Source organism: Vigna angularis, chromosome 1 (genome assembly GCF_016808095.1).
Source record: "Vigna angularis cultivar LongXiaoDou No.4 chromosome 1, ASM1680809v1, whole genome shotgun sequence".
NCBI lineage: Eukaryota > Viridiplantae > Streptophyta > Magnoliopsida > Fabales > Fabaceae > Vigna > Vigna angularis.
Genome location: NC_068970.1, coordinates 51,983,867 through 51,996,221, shown reverse-complemented (window position 1 = coordinate 51,996,221; position 12,355 = coordinate 51,983,867). Strand labels below are relative to the sequence as shown.

The window sequence follows — 12,355 nt, the reverse complement described above, 5'->3', positions numbered from 1 at the left end:
CGTCTTAGTGGATTACATGTGTCAAGAATGGGGTCCGACACTCGGATGGTGGAAGACAGGTGTGAGCAGCTGAGTGACCGTTCGTTTTGACGTTGGAAGAAAAACTCTAAGTTTCAGAATTTCACGCCACTCTCTGCATGCACCCTTCTTCCCCAGAGTTTTGAAAATTTTCATTCTCTCCTCCTTCTCTCTAAAAAGCTCTTACTTCTCTCTAAGAAATTCTCACCTTTTATTCCTCCGATCACCATTCAGGCACCGTTTCTACTCCTCCGGTGTCAAGAGCTTCAGTTTGAGCCGATCGGTTTTGGGTTCTGGACTGGTAAGTTCTTCTTTTCACTTAGTCGTGCGTTTTCTTTTACATGCAAACCAAGTTCTGGTTTCATGTGTTGATCGCTCCTCTAAAATGAGAGGTTCTGATAGTGTTTTGGTTTTACTTGGTTTTACTTGGTTTAGTTGGAAAATTGTCGAGCGTTGAGGGTAGAAGGACTTGTAGTGGTGAAACTGTACTCTGTCTCTGTGAACGTTCGGTCACGCTTAGAGGTAAGGGAAGCTTATATAATTTGATTGTATGTTCGTTTCTACGTTCGTTATAATGGATGCATGTTTGTTGAGTTGCTGAATGAATATGACGTATGATTGTTGATATGTTTTGATTGTATGAATGTATGAAAATATATGTTGAGGAAATGAATTGGTGTAAAGAATGATAAGAATGTAATTCCCTATGAAAGTGTACGTTCGTCACCGAATGGTCTTTGACCGTTCGGTTTTTCTAGTGGACTTGGTTGGAATTGGATTCTTTCATTTGGGAAGAATCCTAGTTGAGGACGAGTGTCTTTGTTTTGTAATGCTTGTATATGAGCGTTCAGCCAAGGGTAGTCGTCCCTTGGTATTTGCTTATAAACCCAAGTATATCTATAAGTATTTGTATAATTCGTTTGTTCTTAAATACTACTAAAAATGGTATCCATTATATTTATCAAACCTTTTCTCTATAAGTTAGTAGTACTTGGTCTTACACCAAGTGCTCGTGCTGAGTAAGTGCTTAGTCTTACACCAAACACTCTTTCTCCTTTCTGTAAAATATATATATATATATATATATATATATATATATATATATATAATAAGAACGTTCGTCCAAACTCAATAGGGTTTGCCCTTTTCGGTGCTCGGTCTTTGACTGGCATTCTGATTGTTCTTGATGTTTAACTCATTCAAAGGCTAAGTATATTTATTGACATTCGGTTTATTCACCGGATCCAGTTAAGTACCCTTATTTGATGTCCCTCAGTGTCTGTCTAAATTGGTTCCAGCCTAGAGTTTTAGTACTCGGCCTAGGCTTGTTGGTGTTTGGTCTAACTCGTGAGTCAGTTCATCCAATTGGCTCACTTAGTATATAAACGTTTGGTTCTAGTCGTTCTCAAAAAATATTATTAAAATCAGTCTCTTTCTTAAAACCGATGTTCACACTTTCGGTTTTGATCCGGTTTGGAACTGGAGACCTTTGGTCTCACTCCGAGCGTTCAGTCTTGTTCGGGGTTGATGTTCAACGTTTGGTATTTGGTATCCTAAGGGATCTTTGTACGAAGGGTTCAGTTGAGATTATTAATAATGAAAGATGAATAGCATATGATATGGACGAAATGAATTGGATTATGAACGAGCATTCCGTGGAGGGATAACTCGTGAATGTATATTGGAAATTTGGTAAAGTATGAATGTGGGCATGCTAAGCTAGCGATTCATCCTGATATTCCGTGATTACTCGTTCTCACGTAGAGAAGGGTAAGTCATGAGTGGGAATGGCAGGAGGTCCTAGTCCTTATGGTTAATTTGGACAGATAGGACTAACCTCGGATGGCAGCTGTTGAGGGTATCTCAGTTACTACATCACCCGGGTGCACGAACATTGTAGCTACACAGAATTCATACAGTCTAGATAGTCAGAGTCTAGTATTAGGCTTTGCCTGTAAAAGTGAATGAAATTATCTTGTTTAATTGCATTGTGTGAAGTACATGTTCATGATTGAATTGAATTACATAAGCTTACCCTATTTTCCTGTCTTGTCCGTTTTGTATGTTCGGTGTGTGTCCTTCCGTTGCAATGATCATCCATGTGGATGTGAGCAGAAGAAGAAGCGTTGCTGGAAGAGACGCTGGAAGAAGAAAATTTGGTAGAGGTAGAAGTTAAGACCGAACAGTAGAACCGTTCAGTCAGTTGTTGGTTTCCTTGTATGACCGTTTGGTCATCTTTTGAGCTACTTCTTTTGTTGGCCTTTCGGTATAGGTCTTTTGTAAACCGTTCGGCCTAGTTTCACCTTTTGTGCAGTTATTAAATTTCTCGTAATATTTTAAGGCCGTTCGGCCGTATTTGTACTGATTCTCTTTTGTAAGACTGATATGTAATATTATTAATTTGTGATATTCCTATTATATGATTTTGATACTGTATTTTTGGGATGTTACAACATGGTATATGTAAATTTTTGTATTTTTTTTTATTTAATCGATTTTGCCTTAAACTAAAATTTGAAATATAGAAAAATATTAATATTAATTTACAGATATAATGAACCTTAGTGTTATAAACTAATACTTGAATAATCGCGTGAACAGTGAAAATGCAAAAATACAATAAAATGAATACAACAAAGTTTTAGGATATATGAAAAACAAACAAAACAGATTATAAACACAAAATTAATTGAGATATTCATACATTCAGATTCTCAATAATAAATATTTTTCAATTTCAATATATAATAACTCATCTCAATTAGATATTTAGATCCACGAAACTTTAATGTAATCGGGGAAAAAATACTCACCATAACCAAACTCCTACAATCACTTATTCAGCCAAAAAGATGGCCTCCTAAACATTTATAAAAAACACCCACTTGGTAGTAATATATTTATCTTTTGTTACCCCAAAAGAAAGAAACAATAGGAAATTGGAAAGAATGCAAAAAGAAAAAAAAAAGTTGGAATTTTTAATTTAAACTAGACTATTTAAAAAAATGTCATGATTTTTTTTGTCGTTCTTTTTAAAATTGGATATAAACTGTGTGACATGAAATATAATTTTGTAATAGTAAGAAAAATTATAAGACTAATAATAATTTTAGAGTGATAAGTTGGATTGAGTTTGGTTTATAGAATTTCAAAGTAACAATGTGTTACCAAACCTAATCTGACATAGAAACCATTGAATAACCCAACTTACTTGGTAATTGAGGAGTCCATTTTGAATGTGCAGATTTTTCCCATTCCGTGTAGCATTTTTCTTCTGCTTACAGTTGAAAAATCCATCATGATGCGTTTCTACGGAAGAAAATATTCCAAGGCTCGTGGGTTCCTGGAGTCTTCTTTCCTTTTTCAGCGCAGGCTCTTAAAGTCAATATATTTACTCATAAGAAAATTGATATAATTCTGTATAATTTGTTCATATATGAGAAAAAAACAATATTTAATTGAGAAGGTACACCTGTTACCATGAATATTTCCATCTTCAAAGTTTTTCAACTTCATATTCATTAACTAACCACCACCACGTGTTTGTTTTAATGTTTTTAACCTTTCCAAACCAGTAATACTTACACAACCAATTCAATCTTCTTCATTCCAACTCCCACTTCACTCTCTCCACTCATTTTTCATACCAGTCATTTCATTTTCAACCTTCTTCGTTTATTCTATATTATTAAATCACAAAAAAAGAAAGTTAAAATTTAAGAGGTAATAATATACTAATTTACGAGTAGTTTCTCAATTTAATTCTTAAACTTAAAACCTTATTAAACTGAATCCTATAAGGATTATAGATTTGGTTTCTATCACCAATATTTATTTTACACATTTTTAATTTAATCTTTATAAGTATGATATTTTAACTTTGATCCATATATTATAGATTTTTTTTTTAATTTGGTCTCTTACCAGGAAAGACGAACACACTTCAATCAAATTAAAAATATATTATCTGATTAAATTAAAAACTTTACATAAACGTAAACTTAACCGTGCATCATACAAGTGAAAAATATCACACAAAAACTGTTTTAAATTTATAACTATAAGGGATTAAATAGTTTGCACCTTTAACTAAAACAATATAATATTTGAATACATAGAACAAAAATATTGATTATTGTTTGAAGTATCGGATCACGTAACTTCTAACACCTTTGCAATGAAAATCACGTTTTTTATCTTTATTTTTATTCCAATTGTCCAGTGGAATACCTGTCAAGTATTATTTGATATTTAAGTCAGCATAAGATAATCAAAACAATAATATTAAATACATAATAAATGCGATCATCTTTTTCCTCTATATTTATAGTTTTTAGAACTTCATCTATATTTATAATTTTCAGAATATTTAGTGACACTTTAATGTCAGTCTAATCTTAATTTATTATCCCTAATTATTATTTATCTTAATTAATTATTGTAGGAAAAACTTATCTTGCGTCCCTTATTGCTGGAGTCCTTCAGTGTTATTTGTGGAAATCCAAATGTCTAACCCCTATTTAGCTGTTTCTTATCCTCGAGGAACATCTAACCTATGTGATACACATTACCAAACCTCCGGACTCTACGGTACAATTATTAATTATGATTGAGTTCAAAGAATAAAAAAAAAACGTTGGTAGTGTTCATCATGTGGCTAAAGTGGTCAAATGTATGTCAACGTGACACCTACTTGGTCAGAGAAGAGGAGCCATTGAACCTTCTTCTTTATATTTATTATTTACTCATTTTTCATCATTCTTATGCCCATCATCACACCAAACCACGTAATCCTCTGTGTAATCTCAGGGACATGGGCATGATCACTGCACCCAAATATACAAACTTTCTTCCCCTTCTCTTCTTTCTCTGTTTTCATGCCTCGTTCTCTCATGCTGTCGATTCCCTGACAGGAGAGCAAGAAATCAGAGACAACAATGGTGATGACAACTTGGTGTCAGAAGACCTCAGCTTTCAAATGGGTTTCTTCGGTTTTGATAACTCTTCAAGGTACGTTGGGATTTGGTACCGCAAGTTTCCTAGTCCGGCTACGGCATTCATATGGGTAGCAAATAGAGAGAAACCCATCATGGGAAGAGGAGGTTCGATCAAAATCAAAGGTGACGGAAACTTGGTTGTTTTCGATGGAGAGAACAACGAGGTGTGGTCAACTAACAAGTCTATATCGACGAGCAACACAACAGCTGTTCTTGGTGATGACGGGAACCTTGTTCTTTCAGAAGAATCAGAACATGAGAAAAAGGTGTGGCAAAGCTTTGAGAATCCAACTGATACCTTCGTGCCGGGTATGTCCCTACCAATTAATGCTGGAACGAGTATGTTCAGGTCGTGGAAATCAGCAACGGATCCTTCACCGGGAAACTACTCAATGGGGGTTGACTCTGGGGGATCAACTATACAGATTTTGATTTTGGATGGGGAAAAAAGGAGGTGGAGAACTGGGTACTGGGATGGTAGAGTATTCACTGGTGTCTCTAATATGACAGGAAGCTCTCTTTTTGGTTTTAAACTTAATGGGAATCATTTTACATATACATGGAATGAAACTGAAAAGGTGAGGTTTCAGATAACCTGGGATGGGTTTGAAAAGAAGTTTATATCGAATGAAGATGAGACACAATGGAATAATACACAACACGAGCCTTATAATAAGTGTGAGCATTATAATTTTTGTGGCAATTTTGCAGTGTGTGATATCTCTAAGGCATCTGTTTGTAGTTGCTTGCACGGGTTTCAACAAGGGGAATTGAGTGAGTGGAATGATGGAAATTCAGGGGGTTGTAAGAGGAGGACTCCACTGAAGGCTGAGAGAAATAGTTCTGGAACTGAGGTTACTGTTGGTGATGATGGTTTCTCCGTTCAAAGCTGTACAAAGTTGCCAGATTTTGCACGTCTGGAGAGTCCTTCTAACGATGAGGAATGCAAGCGGTTTTGTCTGCAGAATAGTTCTTGTACTGCGTATTCATATACAATTGGAATTGGGTGCATGATTTGGTATGTGGACTTGGTCGATGTTCAACACACTGAAAATGATATTGGAAGTGTACTCAACATCCGTCTTGCTGATTCTGAGTTAGGTAAGATCTCGAGTAATTTGTCTTTCTTTTCATTGATCTTTTTTGTTTTGTTTATAATTGATTTATAAATCCATTTTACATCTCACCTTACGTGCTTTCTCGAGGAACTACTTGAATTTGTCATATTTCATGTCCAAACCAATCAAGTTTAGAAATCTTGTGCTTATAACATTCAATGCACAGGAAATTATTTGCTTAATGCGTTAGGTTAGAGATTTTCCCATATGGCATATAGGAGGAGGAACATCTGTTAGTTTGTTGTCTGTGAATATGATGAGATGGAAAATCACTTCAAATCCCATCCAAGCTCTCACAAGTTTCATTGATTTTGTGGTAGTATTTACAGCATATGATTTTTTTGTTTTCAGAAGCAAGCGATGGAGAGAAAAAGTCCAAAACTTGGATAATAATAATAATAACTGTTGTGGTGGTGCTGATCTGCCTTGGGATCTCTGTATTGCTGGTATGGAGGTTTAAGAGAAAACGTGAAGGTAATATATTTATTTCCATAAGAATTTTATTTTTTCATCCTTCAGATGAATGAATGACAAGGTATTACCAACAGTTTCTTATGTTATCTCTTCTTTTCCATTTGTCAACAGCTTCCCTGGCTTCGGCTAACAACATTGGTGAGTTTTCGATCATTGATCCAACGAGGAGTACAGATTTATCGACAGAATTTTCAGGATCAACTGACTTAGGTTTGGAAGGGAATAAGGCAGAGCTTCCATTCTTCACTTTGACCTTCCTTGCAGCAGCAACAGACAATTTCTCCGAAAAAAATAAGCTGGGACAAGGGGGATTTGGTCCTGTATACAAGGTAATACTTTAACTGTTAAGCTTACCTTAAGAATATCGTTAAGTGTACAACAAATTATCCTACAAATTTTAAAAGAGTGAGTGAGAAAAAGTATGCTATGTGATGGAAAGACAAGAGAAAAAAGGTGTTCCATAAACGCAAAACTCATTTCGTAATAAAAGGTTAATAGCTTCATTTATTCCATTTACCAGGGGAAGCTTCCAGGAGGAGAGGAAATAGCTGTTAAGAGGCTTTCAAGAAAGTCTAGTCAAGGATTAGAGGAGTTCAAGAATGAAATGATGCTAATAGCCAAACTACAACATAGAAATCTGGTTAGACTGCTTGGATGTTCAATTCAAGGAGAAGAAAAAATGCTGGTATACGAGTACTTGCCAAACAAAAGCTTGGACTGTTTTTTATTTGGTATGTTTCTTACCATTAACTAAGCATATTCTTTTTCTGCATCCTAATTCGGATAAGTTTGAAACAGAACCAACCAGTGCATGCATGATCTTAATAATTTGCTTGTTCTTGTAACATCATGGCAGATCCAGTGAAGAAAACACAACTAGACTGGACAAAGCGCTTTGAAATAATTGAAGGCATTGCAAGAGGGCTACTTTACCTGCACCAGGATTCAAGACTACGAATAATTCATCGGGATCTTAAAGCAAGCAACATTTTATTAGATGAAAGCATGCATCCAAAAATTTCAGACTTTGGCTTAGCCAGAATATTTGGAGGAAACCAAAATGAAGCAAGCACAAACAGAGTGGTTGGTACATAGTAAGTATGCTTTTATTTCACTTTTTGACAAAATCACTCTCTTCCATCTTATGTGAACCAGACTACTAATCTCTATATCTTTGATGCAGTGGCTATATGTCGCCGGAATATGCAATGGAAGGTCTCTTTTCAGTTAAATCTGACGTCTATAGTTTTGGTGTACTGCTACTAGAGATTATGAGTGGCCGCAGGAACACTAGCTTTCGCAACACAGAAGATTCAAGTCTCATAGGATATGTGAGTATAACTAAAACAACTCTCACAAAACTTCAAATTTAGTGAAAAAGTTTCTTTAAAGTTGAAATACATAAGGTATTTGTTTCCTTATTTTCCTTTGGTGTTCATGTTGGTAAGTTGCAAATTTATATCATTACTTGAAAAGTGCCCACCTCTAAGGAGTCTTGAGAAGTTACAAATTTATACAATGTTTGTGAAAGTAAAAGTACTTAAAATTCCTGGTTTATTGGAGTGGTGAAGGCTGATGGTTTATGATGAAAAAATGGATGCAGGCCTGGCACATGTGGAGTGAGCAGAGAGTAATGGAGCTTCTTGATTCTTCCATTGGTGATTCAACTCCAAAGAGTAAAGCATTGAGATTCATACACATAGCAATGTTATGTGTGCAAGACTCAGCATCTCGCAGACCAAACATGGCCTCTGTATTGTTAATGCTGGCAAGTGAAGACACAACTCTTCCTCTGCCTAAACAACCTTTGGTCACTGCTTCCATGAGGAAATTTGATGATGGAGATCAATCTTATAGCGAAGGCCTTGACGTGTCAAACGATTTGACAGTTACAATGGTGACAGGGAGATAGAAGTGTTTATGCTTTTTCCTTCAGTTTTGTTTAGACTCTTATCAACCTATTAAAGTACAAAGCATTTTGTTTAGTCCTTTGTATATATAATTTATAAACCAACAAATCTTTTTAGACTCAGAAAAAGTGCCTTGATTCCTGGTCAATGAATGAAGTATTCTAGGTTGATGGCTCTCATATGGAGAGATCATAGCACACCATCATGCATGCAAGTTGTATATTTGTTTTTAGCATTTACATTGATTTGTTTTTTTACACGTAGTTTTGATGTACGATCATGCATATAGTAATAGATTATTTTATTCTTGGAGGAGCATCTTTCTTTTTAAATATCTCTCAGTTGGACCACGCATAACTTGTAAAATAGAAAATCTCGCACTAAAACTACCACAATATTCTGTTTGTGCATTATATCAATAGTTTATTTTATATAGATTTTGGGTGTTTTGTAGTGGATACGATAAGACTATTAAGGACAATAAACTTTTCTTTATACAAGTTTATGTTTAAAGACTGATAAAACTCTATCATATGCGTTGATCCATATATAACATTGACATTTGAACTTGTTTATGCCGTGGTGCAATTTTCTATACTACCACTGTTTCACCCGCATTTGAATTTTTCTTTTAGCATAACCCACGAGTATGGAAATAATTCAGGACTTAAAGGTCACAAAATGATGAAATAATTTTGCGAAAGTTACTCTTCAGGAAACAGGATTTATGTTTGAATAATTTTCTCCCTTTCGCTTTGCGAAAATAACTCTCTAGGAGATATTTAGTTCGAATAGTCATGGAAGTTGTTTACAATATAGTTTCTTCAGCATTTTGCATCAGAAAAAAAAGGTGCTTTTCATAAATTAAATGAATTTGTTTATCAATTTCAAAAAAGTCATGAAAAAGCTTTTGCGAATTTAAGTTATGAAAAGTAATTTTAATTTTTCTTTTTTGGATGTTTATGAAATTGTCCAAAAACCCTAATAGCATTTTTAGGAGCCCTGTTATCGTATCTTAATTTAGTTTTTATAGGTTTTATATTGTATATTTATGTAAAACCCTAACCACAAGTCGACCAGTTCTTATTAAGTCATAAGTTAGTTTCTACCTATTCAGTCATAAGTTAGTATGATGTTTTTGAGTTACAAGTCCAACTATTTATATCTGACCAATACTAGTCTATTCCTATCCAGTCACATGTTGGCTTATTCCTTCTTGATCACAAGTCGACCTCTTTCTATAAGGTCTTAACTAAATGGATCATTGGTTTATCCATAACTATATAGGTGAAGATTCACAAACACATAATTATCTTATCACTAGTACAATAAAGAGAAACAACATCGGTTGTTTATGTTTATAGGCATCGGTTCTACAACCGAAGCGTATCTGGACGAGATAAAAAGGTTAAACTTTATGCCTCGGTTATAGGGTGAGATAAAACGAGATAGGAATATGCCTCGGTTCTTAGATAACCGAGGCAGTAGAGTGTATTTTTTTTTGTTTTTTCATACTTCATTCACGGTTCATTCACGGTTCATTCATTCTCAGTCATTCTCTCATGCCAAACAAACCGAAGATTGCTCCCAAGATTTCTTTCAATTTCAGCTCAAAAATCTAAAACAAACAAGAAAACTGTAACAGGAATCAATCAAACAGCGGTCCAAAATGGTGAAACAAAGCAAAGGGCATACCCAAATGGTGAAACAGAGCCATTTATCCATGCAGTTCCGACCACCACCAACGGCGTGGTTCAGCTTCTTCGCGCCACCTAAATCGTCGACAGAAGCATCTCCAACCACCACCATCTCCGCTCGTCACATATTTGCCCTCCGCCCCTCCATATGCGCAGATCTGCCCTCCATGCGCCCAGATCTGCCCGTCGCCCCTCCATGACCGCAAATCTGCCCACCGTCACCTCCCTCTGTCACCGTTGCGTCCTCGCCGCCGCTGCGTCCCCGTCGCTGCATCCTCGCCGCCGCCGCGTCCTCGCTGCGTCCACCGTCGTCGCACGTCGCAGGAGAAGAGGAAGAGAAGAGGAAGAGAAGAGCGTCCTCGCCGCCGCCGCGTCCTCGCCACCGCCGCGTCCTCGCGTCCACCGTCGTCGCACGTTGTAGGAGAAGAGGAAGAGAAGAAGAGGTGTCGCAGGAGAAGGGAAGAGAAGAGGAAGAGAAGAGGGGAAGAGAAGAAGAGGTGTCGTAGGAGAAGAGAAGAAGAGGTGTCGCAGGAGAAGAGGGGAAGAGGAGGAGAATTTTGGGGAAAGGTTTTCCTACCCAGACTGGTTTCTGTCGGTTTAAGGCCCCAGTCCAAGCCCAATATGCCTCGGTTCTATCTTCCAACCGAGGCCGTATCCTTGGTACGTAAGAATTAGGCCTCGGTTCATTCTGACAACCGAATCAGTATTTTATTTAGACACCGGTTACTTAACAACGGAGGCATATAATGCTTTTAAAATTACGAAACTGCGACCACGTTTTGATATGCTTCGGTTTCATAAAAACCGAGTCATAATGTTCGAGTTTAAAACGTCATTTTTTACTAGTGTATCAATAATATACTTATTAAGTTAATAATTTAGATTCACATTTGTAATATTTATTGTTATATGACCTATTTGATTAACTTGGACATAATGTTTTTTTTGTATACACTAACATTTATCCGTGAAGAATCAATATCGAGACAATAGAGGAACACACATGAAAAGTTCAAAAGTGTGTGAAACTCATTTTCAAGATATATTCGACTCCAAAAAGTACAATTTTGTTGTAGCATATATTTTCAAGAATTTTTAACAATTTTTATTCCAATAATGTTATAAGATTCACACGGTCGTTCATGTTTTATTAAAATAAGTTTTGGGAAGATTGTTGGTTTGTAACAACAAATAGAGACATTTTTTTTTAATAAAATAAGAAAAAAATACACCTTTGCAGTAAAAAGTTCAACTTTTTTAATTGATTTTGTTTTAGTTCAATTAATAGATAAGATAATTAAATACATGTTTAATCTTTATTAATTGTCACATATGTTTGTTAAGAAGAAATTAACATTATTTTATAATTATCTTTTTTAAAAAAAAACATTACAAATTTTAAATTTACAAAATCTGTTTAATGATAATTGCATATTAAGATTAATATTAATAAACAGACAATAATTACTAAAACCAAACAACTACAAATATATATTTTTATATTAAAATAGAATTACTGATATTTATTTTACTTAATCGATTTATTATCCAATACTTATTATTCTTCTTAGTCATGTCTTATTTTTTATTATAATACTTCACCGGGAAGCTCTTATGATATCTGTCTTAATCTTTAGTATCTCTCAGAATTTGAAAAGTAATCTTTCAAATATAATAGACTTCTGACTTATCTGTATGCATTTCCAAAGAAGGATGCAACTAGAAGAAAACAATTTTTTCCAAAATGTTTTTTTTTATTCAAACGGGGTTGAGAAAGTTAAAATTAAGTTGTTATAATTTTTTTTAAAAATCATATGAAAAATATTTTGCATATTTAAGTTATAAAAAATATTCTTTTTGTTATTTTTCTTATGATAATTGTCCAACACCGTAATAGGAGTCCTTCTATCATATCCTAATTTAATTTTTATGGGGTTTTCTATCTCACATTATTTTTAAGATTCTTTTGCATTTTTTTAATATAATAATTTTACAGGAATCACACTCTCATTCATGTTTTATTAAAATAAGTTAGGATAAATTTATTCTTTTAAGTTTTATAAATGTGTAAATTTATTTCTTTAGGATAAATTAAAACTTTGGTTCAATCTAGTTTTTAAGTCTTAGAAATGTATAAATTT

The 12,355-nt window shown here is 34.7% G+C and overlaps 1 protein-coding gene across 1 annotated transcript; it reads left to right on the top strand.

Annotated features, from left to right (window-relative positions):
* Nucleotides 1–4,765: 4,765 nt before the first annotated feature.
* Nucleotides 4,766–8,736, top strand: LOC108342387 (G-type lectin S-receptor-like serine/threonine-protein kinase B120). The gene is made up of 7 exons (XM_017580159.2): nt 4,766–6,116; nt 6,485–6,607; nt 6,719–6,936; nt 7,128–7,338; nt 7,464–7,701; nt 7,791–7,938; nt 8,211–8,736. Exons 1-7 carry the CDS (start codon nt 4,832–4,834, stop codon nt 8,517–8,519), a joined length of 2,532 nt encoding a protein of 843 aa, XP_017435648.1. The 5' UTR covers nt 4,766–4,831; the 3' UTR covers nt 8,520–8,736.
* The last annotated feature ends 3,619 nt before the right edge of the window (nt 8,737–12,355 follow it).

Coding starts and splice junctions, on each gene's coding strand:
- LOC108342387 (XM_017580159.2), top strand. CDS start 4,832: ATGGGCATGATCACTGCACCCAAATATACAAACTTTCTTCCCCTTCTC. Junction 6,117..6,484: donor TCTTGCTGATTCTGAGTTAG/GTAAGATCTCGA, acceptor TTTTGTTTTCAG/AAGCAAGCGATGGAGAGAAA. Junction 6,937..7,127: donor GATTTGGTCCTGTATACAAG/GTAATACTTTAA, acceptor TCCATTTACCAG/GGGAAGCTTCCAGGAGGAGA.